Here is a 22,896-nt window from a genome sequence, read left to right on the forward strand (position 1 = left end):
AATAGTAGAGCAATTGAAGACTTTCGGTCAGAATTCCGTCTCCAGAGCGTTCACAAAGAGAGGGCCCTTTAGCTGATTGGGTCCAGCTGAGTCTTTACTGGAGCGCGTGGATAAAAATAGAGCAAGCGACCCCCAGTGCGGAGTTTTCTCACCCTCCCCTCTGAGCACACTAAGGGTTTAAACAAACAAGCAATGAGTGGAGGCCTTATACGTTTGAATACAGTTTAGAGTCTTTCGATTATTTTTTAAAATAAAGGTCGGGGACTACTGGTCTAAAGCAGCACGCCTTTGCCTGTGCTCTCTGTTTCCTCCTGACATTCTCAGAATCTGTGATCACCCAGTTTCAACCAGAATGGAAATTCTGTGCCATATTTACTGCTGAGTACCCACTGCTAAGTTCAGGGCTCCAGGAATACTCACTGGGTGGGAACTGTGAAAGAGCAAACAAACAAACAAATAAATATATCTTTTCTTCAAGATAGTGACATTGATACTTTCAAACTTTGAGGGTGATGCATATGACTGTCTAAAAAAAAATAAGGAAAAAAAAATAAAAGAAGACAGCTCATTTACAAATGGCCCACCCGAGGCCTCTTTAAGGGGTGGCTGAGCACACAGCTCATGGCGTGTGTTAGGTAGCTCTCAGTTATAACAAAATGGACACAAACAATCACTGTAAGAAGAGAAATGGATTACTTCTGTTCACAGTCATGGGGAGGAGCTGATTGCAGTATTTTTGGTCTGTGGTACCATGGCTCACCACGACAGGGGCATGAGGCAGAGGAAGCTACTTTCCTTAAAGGTTCTAAGAAGCCAGTAACAGAGGAAAAGAAGGACCTGGTACCGTGTCCCCTTCAAAGGAATGTTCCTAATAACCCAATTCCCCCCACTAATCTTAAAAGTTCTACTGTTTCCCGCTAACACCAAGCTGACAATTGGTCGACTTGAACACATGGGCCTTGTGGGGCATTCCAGATAACGTCTATAGCAGAGGGTGTTTTGAAGTCTCACATAAAAAAAGACCAGATTCCTGAGTAAGATGCCAAAGCATTGGTATGCATTCCCAATGGGTTAATGCCATATAAGGCTTGGGTCAAAGCACTCTCGTGTTCACAGACTGATTCTGCCATAAAACCATTATGTTTATGAAGATCTTTTGGTTGGTTATAGCTGGAGTGGGTAAGACCCCCCTTGAGAAGAAAAAACAACAACTGGAGAGAGGCTCTTGATGAGCACATCATAACGACGATGATGGGCTTAGTGGCCATGGAGGCTTGTAACTCTTTATTCTTGGGCCAGTGTAACTATAGGTCATATGTTGTTCCCAGGCTGCGCCAAATCAAGCAAGCTCTGCCGAGCTCCTATCTCTCCTCCTCTTCACCCCCAGTGATTGAGAGCAAAAACCAGCTTGCTCTAATTATCAGAAATTATCGTAAAACGAAGATATCACTTGTCCAATTTTGTAGCGTTTTCGTCTGATACTTAATACATCCCTGAGGAACAGGAGACCGGTCGATACACAGTGCACTTTACCAGAAATGTTGGGGAAGGCTTCAAACTGGGGAAGGCAGCCAGAGTCCAGAATGGAAGAAAGAATGTAGCAGGAGGCACAGCCAATGTGAACGGTGATGAGCCAGCCTGACAGAATCCCCGTTCTCAAAGAACAGTATGCATGGCTGTTTGGCTGCTTGCCCCCTGAAGATGATAGAGTGTTAACAATGCATGTGCCTCTCTTCCTTGTTCAGTCTGTTGGTTTCTTGAGCCAGGGTCTCAGTATGAAGCCCAGGCTGACTTTGGACTCGTGAGCCTCTTATTTCCACATCTTGAGAGTCTCTGGTTGTTTTCGGGGCTGCCTCTCTTAGCTTTGAATCTTGGGTTCTGATTTCTCCTTCCAGCTCCCACCAGAAGCTAACGGTGAGGAATTACAGACCCAGAAGCATTAGCATAGAGGAAGGAAGAACTTCCACTAACCTCCTTAGCCACATGCTGCTGTCTGGGAATGCCATTCTCTGCAACCTGGTTCCTTGATCACATTTATCCCGAGTCTGTGCTGTGTACATTGACTTGGCTAAATCAGTCACAAATCTTGGTCAGCCAGATGGGAACCTATTCTGGACAATGACTCTTTTTGTGCGAATGGTAATAGAAGATTGTTGCGGGAGGTCCTTCCGCTCCTCCAGCCAATAGCCGCCAAGATACCAGCCCATTGGGGCGTGGTATCTTTCCCTTTAAAAAAAGCGGCCACTTCCCTCCTCTCTCTCTTTACTTCCTGCTCTGGTTCCGGCGACTAGACTTCTTCCTAATTGCGTGCGTAGAGGGCTGTTGTCTGGGACGGTGATTTGTAAGTTTATTCCCTTTTAAATAAATACCACCCTATTAATCACAATTCCAAACTGGTGTGGGATTGTTTATGACTTGCGCCTTCATCTGGCGCCCAACGTTTGGTTTTAGGACCCCTCCTTCCCCCGCTCGGCTGCTGGCCGCCAGTTCGGCCGCGGCCTGTGCCTTGCGGCCTGTGCCTTGCGGCCTGTGCCTTGTGCGTGGAGCCAGCAGTTTAACATAAATCATCACGCAGTGGCTTTTCTTGCTGCAGTTCTTTATATTTTCCCTTTAGACACCTCAGATTGACTTCAAGTCCCCACGCAGCCTATCGTTTGCCTCGCTACGTGGATTTAAATTCCACAGGACCGCGTAGTCTCTGCCCACGTGGTTTGCTCTTTTCCGAATCGTTTTCAAATCTCCCTTGCAAGCGCAGCTCTTAAGCGGAGCGAACTAGAGCACGCGGTTACCGGTTGCGGAAAGCTGCAACCCCTTGGGACGACTCTGTCACGTGGAGGCATAAACGGCTTCCGGGTTACTCTTCTCTACCCCTGGATTCTGGGTTTATGGTTCCGTGTACGGAATTGATTTAATTACATTTACTTTGTTGAGCAACTTGCATTTCCCAGTTTTTAACAAATACTAGGCGGACACTGAAACAGGACCCCGTTTTCGTCGCGACTTGGGAACAGCGCCACCTGCTGGATAATAGGTAATATGGCAGTTTTCGTTTCCAACATGAATTTTACTATTTTGACTACCAAAACAATGGGTTTTTTCATGCAAGGTTTATACGACTATGGAGATAACTTAATTTACTGGTTACTAGGTTTCAGTATTCTTTTGAATATTCTATTATTTAGGAAAAATATGGTCCTAAGAACCATACAATCTTTACCAGAAACTAATACAGGTCAGGAGATTCAGGATTCAAAAGCTTTGAAATCACAGGTGCAGAATGGGGACCAAAAAATTGATACCTCAGTGAAATCACTAGAAACACATGTAGCTCAGGAGATTCAGGATTTAAGAGAGACAATGATAAAAAGACTTGAAATGATTGAAGAAATTATTGGAGCTGGTGAACAGAGTAAGAAGGCACAAGGACAGGATACAATGCCACCACCAGCTATTAGATCTGGCTTACCCAGGGTTTTAGCGACATACCCTGTAATTCATTCTGACAAAGCGTCAACTTCTAAAGGCTCAAAGGGAGTCAGAGAAGCTAGATGGATGCCAATAGCAATGAATGATCTAAAAGAAATTAAGCAGGCAATTGTTACCTTTGGCTTGCACTCTGCATATGTTAAGGAAATGATAAGGACTTGGGCTTCTAATGCTAGAGCTACCCCCCACGATTTCCATCAGTTAGTGTCTGCAGTCTTAGATAATGGACCTTCCTTGATGTTTGGAATCTATTTCAGAGAAGAATCCAAACATATGGAACAGCAAGGAAGAGCAAAAGGTGTGGAGGTTTCCCAAGATCAAATTCTTGGTGTAGGAGAATATGCTGACCCACAGGTCCAAGCTCTTTATGATGATGAAGTACTGTGTTTATGTCACCAAGCAGCTTTAAATGCTTGGAATAGGCTACAAGATCCAGCAAAAAGGGTTGAATCATATACCAGAATTAGGCAGGGACAGAGAGAACCCTTTATTGACTTTTTGCAAAGATTAATTAAGGCTCTGGACATAGGGGTAACAGACCCAGAAGCTAGACGACTACTTCTTGAATCTCTAGCTTTTGAGAATGCAAACATAGAATGCAAAAAGATAATTGGGCCTTTAAAGTTTAGATCAGCACCTATGGATGAATGGATTCAGCATACAATGAATGTCGAGACATTTAGCTATAATGATGAATCTTGGGTAGGAGAAGCGATTTCCAAAGCAATGAGGAGACATCAAACTGCCAGGTGTTTTAATTGTGGTAAATTAGGACATCTGAAAAGGGATTGCAGGCAAAGGATTTCTAGGAATAATATCCCTTCTGGGAATGACAAAAATAGGAGACCTCGGCCTTCAGGTATATGTAGGAGATGTGGTAAAGGCCGACACTGGTCCAACGAATGCAGGTCAACAACAGACAGACAAGGCAACCCGATACAGTCGGGAAACTCCTTGAGGGGCCTCTCGCAGGCCCCCAAGCCAACAGTGGCCCAGTCATTCCCAGTCACAGTAGAGAACGTGCCTCACCAAGAAAATTAAAAGCTCCAATTTCTGCTGTAAAAAATATTACTGGTCTAAATGATGAATTACGCATGGAGGATGAGTCAAAAAACCCAGTAGGACAGAGTAAACGTATATTTTGGCAGACTTCTATTAATGATCAAAGACCAAAGCTAAGAGTCTGTATAAATGGCACTTTTATTGAAGGCTTATTGGACACAGGTGCGGATGTAAGTATTATTACTCCAGAATCTTGGCATCCGAATTGGCCTCTTCAAGAGGTAGATGTTCAGTTCCTGGGAATTGGAACCCTATCTCGTGTAAAACAAAGCACAAGATGGGTTGAATGCATAGGGCCTGAAGGGCAAATAGGAAGACTAAGGCCATATATTGCCAATATCGCAATAAATTTATGGGGCCGCGACCTGCTACAGCAATGGAATACCCAGATTAACATTCCTGTAGTTCCAGGAACTCATAATTCTGGGAAGGACATGATGAGATATTATGGGAAAAGGTCACCAGCCATTCAGGCTGTACAAGAACATACAGCAAATACCAAACCTTTAGAGGTACCAACAGCCCTACCTTTAAAATGGCTAACTGAGAAGCCAATATGGATCAAACAGTGGCCTCTAGCTGAAGATAAATTACAGGCATTGGAACAGCTGGTGCAAGAGCAACTAGATGCTCACCATATTGAAGAATCAACCAGCCCTTGGAATTCTCCTGTGTTTGTTGTAAAAAAGAAATCCGGTAAATGGAGAATGGTGACAGATTTAAGAGCTGTCAACAAGGTAATTCAACCTATGGGCCCACTACAATCTGGAATTCCTTTGCCTTCTCTATTACCAAAAGGATGGCCTCTTATAGTTATTGATTTGAAAGATTGTTTTTTCACCATACCGTTACAAGACAAGGATAGAGAAAAATTTGCCTTCACAGTGCCTACTTATAATAATTCTCAGCCTACTAGGAGATATCAATGGACTGTCCTCCCACAGGGTATGCTCAATAGTCCTACATTGTGCCAATATTTTGTAAGTAAGCCATTGGAAATAATTCGTAAACAATTCCCCAAGTCCATAATTTACCATTACATGGATGACATCTTGTTATCTGATTCAAATAAAGATACTTTAGAAAGGATGTTTGAAGAAGTAAAGAAAGTCTTGCCTAGGTGGGGATTACAAATCGCCCCTGAAAAGATTCAAAGAGGAAATTCTATTAATTACCTAGGTTACAGAATAGGGTTAGAGAAAATTAAAACGCAAAAGGCACAAATTAGGCGAGACAGGTTAAAGACTCTTAATGATTTCCAAAGATTGTTAGGAGACATTTCCAGTCTACGACCAGCTGTTGGGATAACACCTGATCTAATAGTTCATTTAAACAAAACCTTAGATGGTGATAAAGATTTGAATAGTCCAAGAAAACTGACAGCTGAAGCAGAAAAGGAACTGACAATGATTGAGGAAAAATTACAGGAGGCACATGTGGATAGGGTGAACCCAAATCTTAGCTGCATCCTAGTCATATTGCCTTCCAGAATTTCTCCTACAGGGATTCTAATGCAGAGGGAAGATATTATTTTAGAGTGGATATTTATACCTAATAAACCAAGTAAAAAATTAAAAACTTATGTGGAAAAAGTCTCTGAATTAATTATAAAGGGTAAACTGAGACTTCGTCAACTAGCAGGTATAGACCCAGCAGAAATTATAGTGCCTTTTACTACTGAAGAAATAAAAAAGTTATGGGAAGACAATGAACCATGGCAAAGAGCTTGTGCTAATTTTTTGGGAGAAATTAATAGCAACTATCCCAAAAGTGGTAGACTTAACCTAATAAAGAGAACTTCTTGGATTCTTCCTAGAATTGTACGTGATGCTCCAATAACTGGAGCCCGTACATTCTATACTGATGCAAATAAATCAGGGAAAGCAGGTTATAAGTCAGATGAATTGAGTAAGGTGGAACAAAGCCCTTATAATTCTGTCCAGAAGGCAGAATTATATGCCATTCTTATGGTGCTAAGGGATTTTAAAGAACCTCTTAATATAGTTACAGATTCACAATATGCAGAAAGAGTTATCTTGCATATTGAAACTGCTGAATTTATACCAGATGACACAGAGTTGACTTCATTGTTTATCCAGGTACAAGACATAATCAGGAACAGGCTTTGTCCGATGTACATAACACACATCCGGTCCCATACAGGTCTGCCTGGTCCTCTAGCACAAGGCAACGATGAGATTGATCAATTATTGATTGGAAGCGTGTTACAGGCCTCAGAATTTCATAAGAAGCATCATGTCAATAGTAAAGGCCTAAAGAAAGAATTCTCCATTACATGGCAACAAGCTAAGGACATTATAAAGAGATGTCCTACTTGTTCCTTCTATAATCAAACACCGTTGCCTGCAGGGAGTAACCCAAAGGGTACTAAGAGAAATGAAATCTGGCAGATGGATGTGTTCCACTTTATGGAATTTGGTAAATTAAAATATGTACACCACACCATAGACACGTATTCAGGTTTTCAATGGGCTACTGCCCTGAGCTCAGAAAAGGCTGATTCAGTAATCACACATCTATTGGAAGTTATGGCCATCATGGGAATACCTGCACAAATAAAGACAGACAATGGTCCAGCATATGTATCTAAGAAAATGAAACGCTTTTTTGCTTATTATAATATAAAACACATTACAGGTATACCACATAATCCCACAGGTCAGGCAGTTATAGAAAGATCAAATCGTACTATAAAGGATATGCTGAACAAACAGAAAGGGACCGAAAATACCCCCAGAAATAGATTACATAATGCTTTATTGACCTTGAATTTTCTTAACGCTAATGAGAAAGGAACGACAGCAGCAGAAAGACATTGGATAATGGAAAAGTCTGCTGAACTAAATCAACCAATTTATTTCAAAGATGTGCTGACCTCTCAATGGAAGCCAGGAGATGTGCTACGTTGGGGAAGGGGTTTTGCTCTTGTTTCCACAGGAGAAGAAAAATTGTGGATACCATCAAAATTAATAAAGGTTCGATTTGAAGAGGAGAAACCTCTTGGAAAGGAGAAATGACAACTCATCCACAATGATGATATTCCTACAGGTGGTAAGAAAAACATATAGAATGGGGGCAGGGTTCTGTTCTTATCTCCACAGGAAAACACTCATCTTTGAAAAATTCAAGGGATCCTGGATGTTTGGATACTGACAGATGGAAAAATACCTGCCCAATAGGAACTATCAAGAAAACTGAATAAGTTGTGTAAGTAAAATATACTAAACCATATTTCTAAATTTATAGAGCTGGTTTTGAAGTTGGACTCTGGCTCAGTCCCTCTCCAATTCCAAGCCTGTTGGTAAGAGAAAAACCCAGAGTTTCTGGAGTTTCTGTCTCATGTCAAGAGCCATGATAGGGGACAGAAAGAAATATGAGTTTAGAAAACATCTTTGCTTTTCTTCATATCTATCATACTTTTCATTGAATATATCTATCATTCCTTTCATTGAATATATATATATATGTGTGTGTGTGTGTGTGTGTGTGTGTGTGTCTATATGATTAATGTTTAAGTTTTTCACAATGAACAATGAGTTTTTCCTGAAGTGACATTTAAAGTTTCCAGGAAGAAGATGGGGCCCCATAACAACGACTCCACCTGGTTGATATGACGTCATGATACCGATAGCGCTACTACAAGACCTGTTTTGGGTACCAGCTGCACAAGACGATCCCAACTTGGTTAGCTGAAATGGTGCACCTCTTATACAACATTCTGGCCAGACCTGCACAAAATACTCAGAGACTATTTGCAATTTTAAAAGACATCGATCTTGAAATTTAACCATCATTTTACTTTCACAGGATCCCCCAGAAAGAACGTCGCCCCCATGACAGCTGGAAGTAACTCTAGAGGACGACGTCCCCTCTCCCAGTAAAGTTTGCCCTTGGGTTTAGGGACATCATTTAGGGGTTGATTATAAATTGGTATATGGTTGAGGGTTGGGGAAGGAATTTTATAATAAGCTCAGGGATCATTTGAAAAAAAAAAAAAAAAAAAGAGGGATAATAGATTGGTACTTGTTGGTACTTGTGAGTTATTGTTTTGAGACAAATGTATTGGTATCGATTCTTATATATTGATACAAAGTGAAATTATATTGACTATTGTATGCATGCATGTTTCTACCTCTGTTTAAAAACATTTTTTATGTATTGACATATATTGTATTGATATATATTGTATATATTTACCATATTGCAGTGTACATTTCTACCTTGATTAAGATATTTACATATTGCTTGTGTATTGATATACATTTACCATACTGCAATGTATATTTGTACATTGTTTATATTTGGAGGTCATTGTCCTCATTTGTTTCACAGTTGTTTATTGTCTTAGTCTTTAAGTTAGATAGGTATTGAGAATTATATAGATCAATAGTATTCTAAGTTTGTCATTTATAATTAGACTAATCAGGTTCTTTAGACACATAGAGATTATACTCAGTATAGATAGATAATCTTCAACCTCTTCAAAGAGCTGTAGAAAATGGCCTTTAATCTAACTCAGAGTTTTGTGGTAGTGAGACACAATTGCTCCTGGCAACACCGCTCTATTCCCGAGAGAATGTTGAGCACCAAAGACACTCCACCTGGAGCCTTTCTTCTTGGCTGAACTGGCCTTTGGGTAAAGAAATGCCCATACCTCAAACACTGACAGAAATACAGAGTATCTGTGAATGGAAAAAACAGGACTGTCATATCCTGCCAAGACAGGGTAAGATAGTTTTGACAAGTTTCTTGCCTTTGAAAATGGTGTGTCAGTTATGTTAGGCCTTAGCCAAAGTTGGTTGCTTCAACGCTGCAAACGTGACCTTGGGTGATTGCCCAGGTAGCTAGTTGTCTCTGTGATTTGTTGCATGTTTTAGAAGTTGTTTGATTGCACTTCCTAATTACTCAGGTAACATTATTTCCCTTCTCAGATCTTCGATGGGGTTGAAGACTATATAAATGTAGTTACTTTCGACTCATGACTTAGCCAAGCTATTTATTATATAAGACCTAAGATAGTTAGAATAGGATATTTGTACTTATTGTATATAATTTCATAGTAGGTTTAGAACTCTCTTACTTAAATAAAAGGGGGAGGTGTTGCGGGAGGTCCTTCCGCTCCTCCAGCCAATAGCCGCCAAGATACCAGCCCATTGGGGCGTGGTATCTTTCCCTTTAAAAAAAGCGGCCACTTCCCTCCTCTCTCTCTTTACTTCCTGCTCTGGTTCCGGCGACTAGACTTCTTCCTAATTGCGTGCGTAGAGGGCTGTTGTCTGGGACGGTGATTTGTAAGTTTATTCCCTTTTAAATAAATACCACCCTATTAATCACAATTCCAAACTGGTGTGGGATTGTTTATGACTTGCGCCTTCAGAAGATGAAGGCGAAGAAGGTCCAAAAGTTTGGGAGGACTTGTCAGAAGTGATGAAAGGAGAGATTTCCTGAAAGTCAGATTGCTAATGTGAGTACCGGGACAGGCTTCCAGAAAAGCCCCAATAGTTCCTTCCAAAGTGAAACAGATGCTGCCATCTCTGCCCGGGTAACGATGCTTCATTATTTGCATGGGTTCTGCCTCTTTGATGCTGGTGAAGAAATTAAGCTTGTTCTCAAAAACAATTGTCAAATTTTCCATATTTCAGGACTTGAGAATCTCTACTCTGAACAGTAGGATCGGGAAAATGAAGACAGCGATGAGCTGGGGAAAAACATTTAATTGGCAGCCTCAGTACTGTGAGGTGTGTGTGTGTGTGTATGTGTGTGCTCAGTTTCTTGAACTCACCTTTTTTTTTTTTCAAGACAATGTTTCTCCGTGTATTTCTGACTGTCCTGGAACTCATTATGTTGACCAGGTTGGCCTTAAACTCAGAGATCCGCCTGCCTCTGCCTCCTCAGTGCTGGGATTTAAGGTGTGTGCCACCACCACCCAGCTTGGACTCACTATTTAAAAAGTTTCTTTTGTGAGACTTATTTTTATTTTATGGTGTTTGAATGTTTTTCCTGCACGTGTGTCTGTGTACCATGCGCATGTAGATGCGTGCAGAGGTCAAAAGAGGGCTTCGGATTCCCTGGACCTAGCATTGCAGACAGTTGTGAGCTTCTACGTAGACGCTGGGAATTGAACCTGAGTCCTCGGCAAGAGCAGTCGGCGCTCTTAAACACTGAGCCATTCTTCCAGCTCCTGGATTCCTTCTTGACACACAGCAGCCATTCAGTGAAGACTTGTTTGACAAGAAATGAAAGCTCTGTTTCTGGATAACTCACAGATAGGACAGGTTCTGCCCAGCGACAGAAGTAGTCAGTGTCACAGAGAGGCGTGTGATGCGCGGAGTAAATTTGCTGTTGCTCCTGGGTTTTGTTCTCTGAGGAGTTTAAGGATCCATTTCAGTTCTAAGAGCGAATTTCAGCCCATTCCTGCATAATTCCTTTAGGGGAAAGTGAGGTGGACACCTGGCTAGGCTGACATTCACATGGCAGTACTTTACATGGGGAACCGTGGGGTTTTTTGTTGTTGTTGTTGTTTTTTGTTTTTGTTTTTCCACACAGCTCTTGTTATTCAAAAAGTGATAGGGATCCACCACCTCGCTCTTACATTAGTCTAAATGGAAGCTGGGTTGCCCCGTGGAAATCTTGATGGTTGCAGAGATGGAGACACTTGTTTATCGACAGTAACAGGTGAGAAAGTGTTCAAGACTGCAGGAGGCAGCCAACCTTGGAGCACATCCTACAAGCTGTTCAAATACTTACCCCGTGAGAAATAGCAGCCTGCTTAATCCTATAATCTTCTCTACCGTCATCTTTTCCCAGTGGCTCCAGGCTGTGCTGAATTACTTCTAATCAGCTCATTAGAAGTGTGATGCTAATTTGCACATTGTTTGTGCTGACTTCTCTGCTCGTAATGATGACTGCCTTGGTAAGTCCTTAACACATCAAAGTTTTGTCTGGATGTTTACTGCTAGGTAGAAACCCAGTAACTAGAATCCAACAATAGAGAATTCATCTCAGAGAATCAGACACTGTGTGAGACGCCACTCGGTTCTAGAAGACTGGATAAAGAGAGAACAGAGAGGTCCAGAGAAAGAACACGGGACTGAACTTATGATTGAGAGCAGCTCAACTTCTCTTGAGCAAGGACACTCGTATTTAGTGATCTGCCACCTGAGTGATGGCAATGTCCTTGGCTCACAGCGAAACCATGGAGCGACAGCTTTTACCCACTTGCCATGATTTTCAGAACCCCCTACCTAACACCAGAACTGCTGCTTGGCTTCAGTGCTTGTCCTCAGTGTGGGATGGGTCCAATCTGGCTGCAATAACACTACTCAGCCAGGCTAAAACAATGAGTGTAATTGAGGTCAGACCCGATAACTTCAGAACATCAGCATGAAGGAGATGATTGCTGTTTTGGATAACAAATTCTTTCAACTAGAACCTAAAGATATGTAAACACAGTTCTACACAGTTCTAGGGAGATCATGCTATTTTAATCTTTGAATCCTGCTAGGGTAATTATTACAGAAGAATTATTAATACATTTTCCTTTGTTTGAAAACACAGTCAAGACTGAACTGTGTTAAAAGTATAGAGTGAGGGTCTAGAGAGACTGCCCAGGCTAAGAGTACTTCCCATATAAGCTTGACTACTCAAGTTTGGTTTCTGGAACCCAAGTCGAGGCCTGGAGTGGTGGTGCAAATCTATTATCCCAGCATTTCTATGGTGGGATCAGAAGTAGAGATACAAGAATCTACCTGAAGCTTGTGGACCGCTAGCTAAGGTAGAAAAGGCTGAGCAAAGGAAGGAGACAGCAGGAGAGATCCTAGCTCAACAAGGTGGAGGGCAGGACCTGATTCTCAAACATTATCATCAGACTGCCAGATGCACACAGTACCACAAAGACACACACGCACATACACACACACACACACACACACACACGAACATACCTGTGTCCCTATAAGACAACTGATGATGACAGTATATGTCTTCATTTTACTGAGGATGAGAGCTCTGGGATTTAGAACTGTGGCCAACACTGTGTCCACTTCTGATGGCCCATGTCAAGTTCCTTTAGTATCACTTTCAAGACTTGAGATACTTAAAATAGATCCCAACAGAATTCAGACTCTCTGAATGGTCCTTCTAGGGGTGAGATGTGGGGAATGGTGGCAGTTTCCATGGTTACCCTAAACTTACACAGCATCCAGCTTTGTCCCATTGAAAGCATGTCCTTGAACTGAAGTAAATCCATTGTTGTATAGTTTCCTAAAATCAAGAGAAAGAGGGAGAGAGAAAATCAGTGACCATGTAGCTCAGTGGTAGAGTACTCGCCTAGCACATGTAAGGGCTCAGGGTCACGGGATCCCCAGAAATGAATAAATAAGTAAATAAAATAGATGACCTGTGGGATATGTGTTGTTCCTTTTAAAAATAGTTGGTCTTCATCTCTTTAGTATCAGAAATGTGCATGAAATTTCACTCGTCATCCATATGTATTCCTCAAGACAAAATCCCTCATAGTATGCCTTGTTTGGGACATAAGATGTTTCCAAGTTTGAAACCTAATTCTCAGAACTTGGGGGCCTGTGAGTCACCATTTCCCCAGAAGCTGACTTACTTTGAAGAACAAAGGTTTGCAAAGGATTTTTAGAAGTTTTCTTTATTATTATTATTATTATTTTGGTATGTGCATGTGTATGCATACACATGTGCATGCACATGCATGTGGGTGCAGGTGTCCATGTAGGACAGAGAGGGCATTGGATCTCCTGGAGCTGAGTTATAGGCAGCTGTGAGCTGTCCTATGTGTATGCTGGGAACCTAACTCAGGTTCTGCAAGATCGGTAAGCACTGTTAACTGCTGAGCCATCTCTCCAGCCCATGGATTCTTTTTAAAAATGTGCACATATTAAAGGGAAGGGAGTTTCAGATGACATTTAAGCTCATGTCAACATTGGAAAAGTTACAACACTTTAAGAGGACCAGTTGAGAAGACATCCATCTGAACGCATAGATTGTTATTTTGTCCCCATCTCTGTCTCTCTCTTAAAACATCTACTTGTCTTTAGAGTTTAACCATAAACCAAATACTTAATGATTATAGCTGGAATTAATTTGAACCTCATAGATGAATTTTAAAAAGTAGAGAGACCATGCCCCTTTGTGGCAATCTTTTTGAATGTTTTAGTATCTATTCAATTTTACCTTGATTCCCAGGAGCCAGCCTCAAATGTTACCACCCCTGCTTCCTGGTGAAGTTACGGAGGATATGAGAGTGGCTTGCCAAGAACTTGTTAGTCTAAACTTGTTAGGGTTCAGGATCCTCGACCTCAAATCTTCTCATCTACCAGAAACACACCTGTGCCGGAGAAGGGATCCGAGTCTTTGGAACTCCAAGGTATGTGGCACTCATGGTTATTGGTAGTTATTGGCATCATGATGCAGCAGGCCCCAGGAATTCCTCAGGACAGGCGGGGTGAATTTCGATAATAATTTTAATCTACTACATATGGACTTGATAGAACTATAACTACAGAGGAGACTCCAGGTTTACAACCAGGCCTGGCTCTGCCACTCTGTAGCTGGGTGATCCTGAGACTCTCACATCCTCCTCCATCCTGTTTTTTAATCTCTAGAAATATGATGCTAATGTCTCATTACAGGTTGCTCGGGAGACCCAGTCACTATATCTAATAACAATGAATGCTTAAAAGATGACCATGTTAAAGGAGAACGCTAAAATTTGAATCCATTCTACATAGCTGTGAGAAACTGGGGAATGATCTCATGGTTTAGTTGTTGTTTGTAGATATTTTTTAGATGGCTGAGTTTACTTGTAGTTCCTATAGGATTATAGGTGTGGGCTGCAATCCATTTTCCAGGGACTCAGGTCCAGAGAATAAAAATGTTGGTGGATAAGTCCTCTTCTCCTGAACTACAACTCTTACAAACATGTGGAAAAATTATGCACTTTTTTATTTTCTCAAATTTGTCCTTGGTGGGCAGGAGAGATGGATCAGTCAGTAAAATGCCAGCCACGCAAGCACAAAGACTTGAATTTGGATCCCTAGAACCCACTTAAAACATCAAGCATAGTAACATGTGCCTGGAACCCTTGTCCTGGAGGGGTGGGATACACGGGTGGATGCTTCAAGTTCACTGGGCAGCCAGCCTAGCCGAATTGATGAGCTTCAGGGTCAGCCAGAGACCCTGGCTCCAAGAATATGAATGGAGAGGGATCGAGGAAAAACAACGCCCATCTGTAAGCCTCTACAATCCATGCATGTATCTGTGCGCATACGTGCATATACCTACACAGACAAGCACAAACACCACACACATACACACACACACGCACACACATGCACACACATGTGTACATACACACTAAAAGGTTTTCTTGGTTTGAGTTATGGTTAGAGACTAAATAAAACTTCATGGAGAAATAGGTCCCGAGAAATGCAAATGGCAGAGAAGGGAAGAGGCACTGACTCTGCTGTTGGGCATTTTCCTTGCACATTTAAAGTTTTGAACCTGATTGACCTTAAAGGAAGAAAGGGCTTTTATAACAATATTATTTTAAAGAAATATCATCTGGAAAGATAATTGACTAACTCAGGCCAGGCCAACACTATACGGACAGAGCAACATTCCCCATCCTTCAGCATCTACTTTTGAGCAGGTCATGACTTCTGAACAAAAGCACTGTGTTTTCTACTGAACAAGCAGTTATAGGAGCTGTGTTATAGCTTGTGATCTCCAAGCAAAAGTGCAATTACAGAACATGAAAAGCCCCCCGTGGCACCACTCGCTAGTCAGTGACTCTGAAAGTCACATTTACTCCATGGTGTTTTTCCTGGATAGAACAGGGCCATTTGGATACGGAATGATGTACCATAAAGCTGACAGGCCAAATCTGGTCCACATTCTGATTCTATAAAGGGACGTAAGTGGGCCACAGACTTGCCCCCTGACTTATGGTGCAAGTCTTTTTTTAAATATTTATTTATTTATTATGTATACAATATTCCATCTGTGTGTATGCCTGAAGGCCAGAAGAGGATGCCAGACCTCTTTACAGATGGTTGTGAGCCACCATGTGGTTGCTGGGAATTGAACTCAGGACCTTTGGAAGAGCAGGCAATGCTCTTAACCACTGAGCCATCTCTCCAGCCCTGCCCCCTGACTTATGGATGTGTGAGCAACTGCAGTGGCAGTTGCTCCGAGGCAATGTGTACAACCTACCTGACCCTTCTTGGAACCAATGACCAACCCCTGCACAGAGAATACGCAGTTCTTATTACGGCAATCTATTTGGGGTGTGCTGAATATCACACCACAAGGCAGCACTCATCTGTGTGAAACCCTTCCAGATACAGACTTTACATTATAAGGTGGCATGCTTCTGTTAAACTCAGACACAGTTTTAGTCAGAAAAGCCACGGCAATAGCCTCAGATAAAAGTCAGGTGCCAGCAACAGTGAAACTGGGAATACTCACAGGGTCAAGGTTTCGTTGCACAGTCCCTGAAATGCATTTTCGGGGACTGAAGTCATGTAAGGGTTGTCTGTGATTTCCCTGCAAGAGAAAATGATGAAAGCAGCTGAAAGAAAAACGCTGGAAATGGGTTCTTGTTGCATGTGTGCACTGCAAAGGACCGGCCGTAAGATAGCTCAGCTTTTGCTGTTTCTTTGACCTGCTTCTAAGCGCCGGTGGCCATTTGAGGTAATGAGAGCTGCTCTAGGTGGATACACATTCGGAGTCCAGTCTGCATCAAGCAAACAAGCTCCAGTATGAGCTGAGGTCTCTACCTTACTCCTTATCTCAGAGCAGATGGAGCTCAGAGACTTCTGAATCTGTAACACGATGTCCATAGCAACTAGAATTTTCTCTGTCAGTATCAGGCATCAGTGGATTTCATGAGGATCATTAGAAAGTCTATTTGCAAAATGCTGCCAGGCAGGTGTTCCCAGAGGGCTGCTTATGTTTAAACAGAGTTTAGCTGTAGCAAAGAACATGCTCATTTTTTTTTTCCTGGAAAAAAAAATTAAGAGTGTGCAGCATGCCAGGCGGTGGCACATACCAGTCCTTGGGAGGCAGAGGCAAGCAGATATTTGCGTTAGAGTCCAGCCTGGTCTACACAGTGAGTTCTAGGACAGCCAGTGCTTGGTCTCAAAGGAAAACTGAGAGAGAGAGAGAGAGAGAGAGAGAGAGAGAGAGAGAGAGAGAGAGAGAGAGAGAGAGAGAAGGAGAGAGAAGAGAGGGGAGAGAGAGAGAAGAGAGAGAAGTGAGAAGAGAGAGAGAAGAAAGAGAAGAGAGAGAAAAGAGAGAGAAAGAGAGAGAGAGAGAAAGAGAGAGAGAGAGAGGAGAATCATTTGCTGACTGCAGTGCAATTTTCCTGCATACATACTTTTTCATTTGCATGATTAGGTAAGACAGCTGGTCTATGCCACCGTTTTTGGAAAACAAAAATAAAAGCAAAAACATCAGTCAATCAAAAGCATGCCCTGATTGCTCTGTGACTCTTGGATCACACACTCATTTGGATTTTCCTAGTCCTTTGTTTCACTATTCATTGAAACAAAACAAAACTTCCCTTTATATTTTGAGTGAAGCAAGTACAGAAAAAGCTATCAGAAAATATGAAAAATGAAGTATCACTGTTATCAGTAGCCCCCTTCCCCATTTGGCCAATTCCCTCGGAAATCATTTGATCATTTTTCCCATTTAAAAATTAAATGGTGGGTGGGGGAGTCTTGAGACAGCTCTGTGGGTAAAGGTTGACAACCTAAGTGTGTTTCTGAGAACCAACTCCTGCGTGTTGTCTTCTAACCTCCACACTCCACATAAGATACATACATATTAAATAAGTGTAAAACATGAAATAAAGCAGGCTAGAAATTATTCTACCTAAGTGCGGTGGGTAGACCCTCCCTGAATGTGGTTGGCACCATTTCATGGGCTGAATTCAGAATCTTATGGGAGTGGAGGAAGCCCATGGAGTTGCAAGGAATCATGGATATGTTTGCTGTCACTTAGCTCTTGACAATGGGTGTGACAAGACCAGCTGCTTGACTGCCTACTTTGGCTTCCCTGAAATGATGGCCAGCAACTTGAAAGTGTAGCCAGTTAAATCATTCCCTCCCCAGTATGTGTGCTTCGTGCCCATGGAGATCAGAAAAAGGTGTGGGATGCCCTGGAATGGGAGTTACGAACCATCGTGAGCTACCACGTGGCTGCTGAGAATCGAACCCGGGTCCTCCACAAGAGTGCTTGAGCTCTCAACCTCTGAGCCATCTTTCCAGCCCCCTCACCACTGTTGTCTTTTGACAACAGAAATGAAATTAAAACAAGAGTAAACCTGAAGAGTTGGCTTTCTTCTCTCTCTAAAATTCTCTGTCAAAATTCTCTTTTGAACCCTGTCTTGGTTACTAGTGTTGTCATGAAACACCATGACCAAAGAAACTTGGGGAGGAAAGGATTTATTCAGCCTGTGCTTCCATGTCACAGTTCGTCATCAAATGAAGTCAGGACAGGACCTCCAGCGTGGCAGGAACCTGGAGGCAGGAGCTGAGCTGAGACCATGGTGGAATACTGCTTACTGTCCTCTTGGCTTGTTCAATCTGCTTTCTTATAGAACCCAAGACCACAGCCCAGAGATGGCCCTGCCCACAATGGGCTGGGCCCTCCCCCATCAATCACTAATTTAAAAATGCCTTACAGGCCAGCCTACTGTAAACAGAGACTGCTCATTCGTTTCCTGGCCACCCAGACCCAAATAATCTCACAGAAACTATATTAATTACAACATTGTTCAGCTGATGTCTTAGGCATATTTCCAGCTAGCTCTTACATTTTAAATTAACCCATTTCTATTAATCTATGTATTACCACAGGGTGTGGCCTATTGGTCGTGGTGTTCCGGCATCTGTCTCCTTTAGGAGCTATGTGGCATCTCCTTGGCTCTGCCTACTTTCTCTCTCTCTATCTCTGGATTTCCAACCTGGCTTTACCAAAGCAGCTTCTTTATTAACCAATGATAATAAAACATATTCACAGCCTACAGATACCTACACAGGGGCATCCCACATCACCATTCCATCTGACATTATGGAGGCATTTTCTTAATGGAGGTTCCCTTTTCTCAGATGACATTAGCTTGTGTCAAATGGACGTGAAACTAGCCAGCCCACACCCGTTCCAATCCAGCTTCCTACCACCACCATCCTACACAAGCTGTTGTTGTGTGAATCATCAGTGGCCCACAGCTTGTGAACTCTGGCCGTTCCTTACTTGTGCCTCGCTCCATCCTTCAGCACAGTTACCCTGCTTACTGCTTTCTCTTGGAGTCCATTGCTTTTCCTGGCTTCTACTAGTTCCCATGACTGCACCCCAGTTCTTACCAAATACTGCATGTTGAGCTTACTTACAGTATAAAGAATACATCCGTGGAATAAATTTTGGTCAGGTCAGGGAATATTCTGAGTCCAGTGTTGAAAATGCCACTATATTAAAAAAGAAGAAATGAAAGTTTAGGTAAGAAAATCAATACCTAAGAAGTATAGTGTAATGGCCAAAATCATGAGTTTATGAGGTAAATCCCAAGTCCTCCACCCAATACCTCATGACTGTGGCAAGTGCTAACCCTGACGATATTTCTTCAAAGCATAATTTAATCCGGTCAATAGTAGTGATATCTATGGCCTGCTTAGAATTAAATGTGCATTATTTGAGCCCAGTGAGATTCCTAGAAATAGAGGAAGAGACGTGGCGGGGGGGCAGAGACATTTCCCTGTTTTAATTGGAAAACATTGTACATGTGCTTGCGCAAGTGGTGTGGTGTCTTTGTATCTGTGTTTATCTGTGTGTGTGTGTGTGTGTGTGTGTGTCTGTGTGGTATACATGATGTTATGTGTATGTTGGGGGATGGGCTGTCAAAGTCCAGTGGAAGAAGTACACATGACTATCTAGTTCCAAGTCAGCTTTTCTGTTGTCAGGTCTACACTGTGGCATGGCAGTCTGTGCCATTAATCCCAGCACTCAAGAGGCAGAAAAATCTCTATAAATTTGAGGCTAGCCTGGTCTACGTAGTGAGTTCCAGGACAGCCAGGACTAAGCAGAGAGGTCCTGTCCCCTTCCTACCCCCCAAATCTGCATCCTACTGTATTATTATTTTGCTAAGAATTCCTTTTTTTTTTTTTTTCAGTAACAACCCTGTGGGTATACAGCAGTCTTTAACCAACACTCGCAGAAAAAAAGGAAAATCTGAAAGACAATAGCTTCTCCTTCCTAAATTCATGCCATCAAGGGAAGAGTATGTCAAGATTAAAAGATGTGTGAAACAGAACACAAACACAAAAGTTTGAGGCTCCAAATGCCTCCGGTATTTAATTCCTTTGACACTTTCCTCAGCCACTAGAACATAGCAGTGGTAACAAAGTACGCTTGGAAAGGCTTGGTACAGAGCAGGGGAGACTTTGACCCGACCCAGCTCTTCTAGTGTGAAACAACTCACATTTCCCTGAGACATGTTCAAAGTCTTGACTCCTTCTGAAGAGAAAGGCATTGGACTGAAGAGGCAGCAGGAGCCAGAAAACTCAAAGAGGAATAAAGGGGATAATCCAGAAGGAGAGAAGTGGTGTTCCGTGGGTGTCTATGAAATATAGCAACAGATCAGCTGTGACTGGGGGTTCATGAAAAAGAGTAGGACAAAAAGGCCAGAGAGTTCAGTGGAGGCCATAAATGTTGGATTAATGAGACTGGAACCTTGACCTCTCTACTCTCCAAACCCACTAAATGAGTCCTTTTCTTCTTTGATCTCTTCCTTAATTACCTGATTGACCATCCACTGAGTTGAAAGCAAGTCCATAAAAGGATTGACTGCCTTGTCCCACAAGAAGCCTTTAAGTCACACACACCCATTGGACATGGAATTTCCCACTCCCACCCCTTGGACATGGGGCTGTTTCCAGTTCTCCCAAGTAGGCCATGTGGCTTCATGCTTCTGTCTTTATCATGGTACCCTATCCATTTAAGGATCCTTCTAACATAATGTCTCTGCAATTCTTGAATCACTTCTATCCAGCCTTAAAATATCTGTGAGATACACTTTTATTTTAAAAGTCTGGATGGAAATAAACTACATGTTAATAGTGATTATTTCCAGACACAGTGTTGAAGATTGATTTTTATTTTCATTATACTGTTGTTTTTCTAATTTTTAAAATTGTATTTAAACAGGAAAGAAGGCTTCTCCAGCTGGTGTGTAGAGGGCTTTGGGTCAAATATTCACATCCATTCAAGATATTTCCTTGGACTACCTACTGTGTGATGAGCAGCAAGGATGAAATAGAACCAAAATGCCCCCTGCTCTGATGGAGTTTATGGCCAGCTCATAAGTCATTGCCAAAGCCAAGTAGAAGTGTGTCACTTCTGTATTGAGACTTTGCTTTTTGAAATTTCTGCTATTATTTTTGTCAATAAATATAAATATAAAATTGTTGTTTCCAAACATTATTGACCAGTTGGCTGTCAGGATAAGACTATGTATATATTTTACTGTCTCCTTCCTCTTGGCTCTGGGAGCAGCTCTTTGGTCCCAGAACTATGTGCTGACTTTTGGGGGTAGGCTTTAAACGTGAGCTGTTTCATGTGGTACTTTGCCCAATGGGAATGGTGAAAAGTCACAAGAAACGATCTGATTTTGCCATACACCATTAAAATGATGTTAGACAATATCATCTTAAGGAGATTCTTGATAGACAACAGCATCACAACTCTAAAACACACACACACACAAACAAGGAAGGAGTCAATACTTACAGGAATTTGAGTAAGGGCAGCTCTGTTAGTGCATCAGGGTCTATGTAAGTTAAGCTTCTGGTGTTGCGGATTTCTCTGCAAGAGTTAACGAGAGTGCTGTCAGCAAAATATAGCCCTTCCAGTTTTTACTAAAGATAAATCAACAAAAGTTCATGAAAAGATGAGGATACATTTATATGGCAAGACAGAAACTCTATGTCCTTAGCCACTGATTCCTAGCTCCTCCCTTGGACATGATTTCCCTCATGGACTTGGTCTCAGCCAACTCGAATTTATGGTCTACCTTTCTCTTAACTGTAGTTTCAAAGCTTTGTTTGTCTGTTGTTTGTGTTTCTTATCTTCCTTGCTTTTTTTTTTCTCTAGATTTTGGTAGAAAAGAAAACCCCTCTAGTGGTTTGGCAAACAGATGAGCACAGGTGTCTTTATAGTGACAAGAGCCAGTGATGTTGCCATGACAATGAGCACTAGAGGGGTTAGTGAATCATGACAAATGACAGCATTGCAGAAAGGGCCAAGAGTCTGTTGACTGCAGTTTCAGGTGAAAGGGACAGAGGAAGCCTAAGCGGCTTGCTTGGGCTTATTTTGTGCTGCCAATAATTTAAGACTCAGCATATGTGATATGTTGTGATATCATATGAGTTTGTAACTTATATAATTAGGTTCATGCATTCACTGATCAAGAATAGTTAACATAAGTGTCATAACAACTGTTAAACCTGGGCCGTCACTAGTAAAATTAAAAATTTGGCACACTTAGATTGGCTAGAAGAGGTTCACAGCACTCTTTGTGCTTACAAGGAAAGTCAGTGAGAACCCACTAAGGTCTGTAGGCTTTTGTTCTGTAGATGTCCCCTGAGGCTTGGCCATCAAGAGTACTGTGTCCAGTCATCCATGCTATTATTTGGAAAGCTTGGAATCTGATCATTGTAATTCTTAAGCGTCTTTGTTCTAGGATAACTATCTGTGGAAAGCCTTCAGCTGCAGGATACATCCAGTACCTCATGTGAGCCCGGAGAAGGAGGAAGTGCTGTTATTGTCCGGACTTATAGACGAGGAAATTATGACTCAAGGGACCTTATCCAAAGTTATGTGGCCAGAGGTGACAGAGTCAAGATTCTACCACAAGCCTGGCTATTCAGCAATAAAAGGAACAAACTACAGATCTGTGCTACAAAGGAGATGAGCCGCATCTCACAGACATCAAGCTAAATGAAAGAAGTAAAACACAAAAAGACCACTTATTATATGCATCCATTTATAGGAAAGGTTCACGTAAGACAAAGTTGTAGCAATATTTTAGAGTAGGATCTAAGACATAGCTCAGCGGTCTAGCAAGTACTTAGCAGGCATAGAGACTTGGGTTTGATTCCTAGCACTAAGGAAGGGATGCGGGGGGGGGGGGGAGGAGAAGGGAGGAGGGGAGAAGAGAGGAGAGGGGGAGAGAGGAAAGGAAAGGAGAAGGGAGGAGAGAAGAGGAGAGAGGAGGGGAGGAGAGGGGAGGGGAGGGGAGGG

General features: G+C 42.1%; 1 protein-coding gene across 1 annotated transcript in view; it reads right to left on the minus strand.

Moving 5' to 3' along the window:
• Nucleotides 1-22,896, minus strand: part of Tshr (thyroid stimulating hormone receptor) — a 136,721-nt gene that overhangs the window by 28,765 nt on the left and 85,060 nt on the right. The window contains exons 4-7 of the mRNA XM_057783237.1: nucleotides 21,385-21,459; nucleotides 18,993-19,067; nucleotides 16,063-16,140; nucleotides 12,760-12,828 (exon numbers count right to left, since the gene is read on the minus strand). Of these exons, the coding sequence (XP_057639220.1) occupies nucleotides 12,760-12,828; nucleotides 16,063-16,140; nucleotides 18,993-19,067; nucleotides 21,385-21,459 (297 nt within the window). The remainder of the gene's footprint in view (nucleotides 1-12,759; nucleotides 12,829-16,062; nucleotides 16,141-18,992; nucleotides 19,068-21,384; nucleotides 21,460-22,896) is intronic.

This window comes from Chionomys nivalis, chromosome 10 (genome assembly GCF_950005125.1).
Source record: "Chionomys nivalis chromosome 10, mChiNiv1.1, whole genome shotgun sequence".
NCBI lineage: Eukaryota > Metazoa > Chordata > Mammalia > Rodentia > Cricetidae > Chionomys > Chionomys nivalis.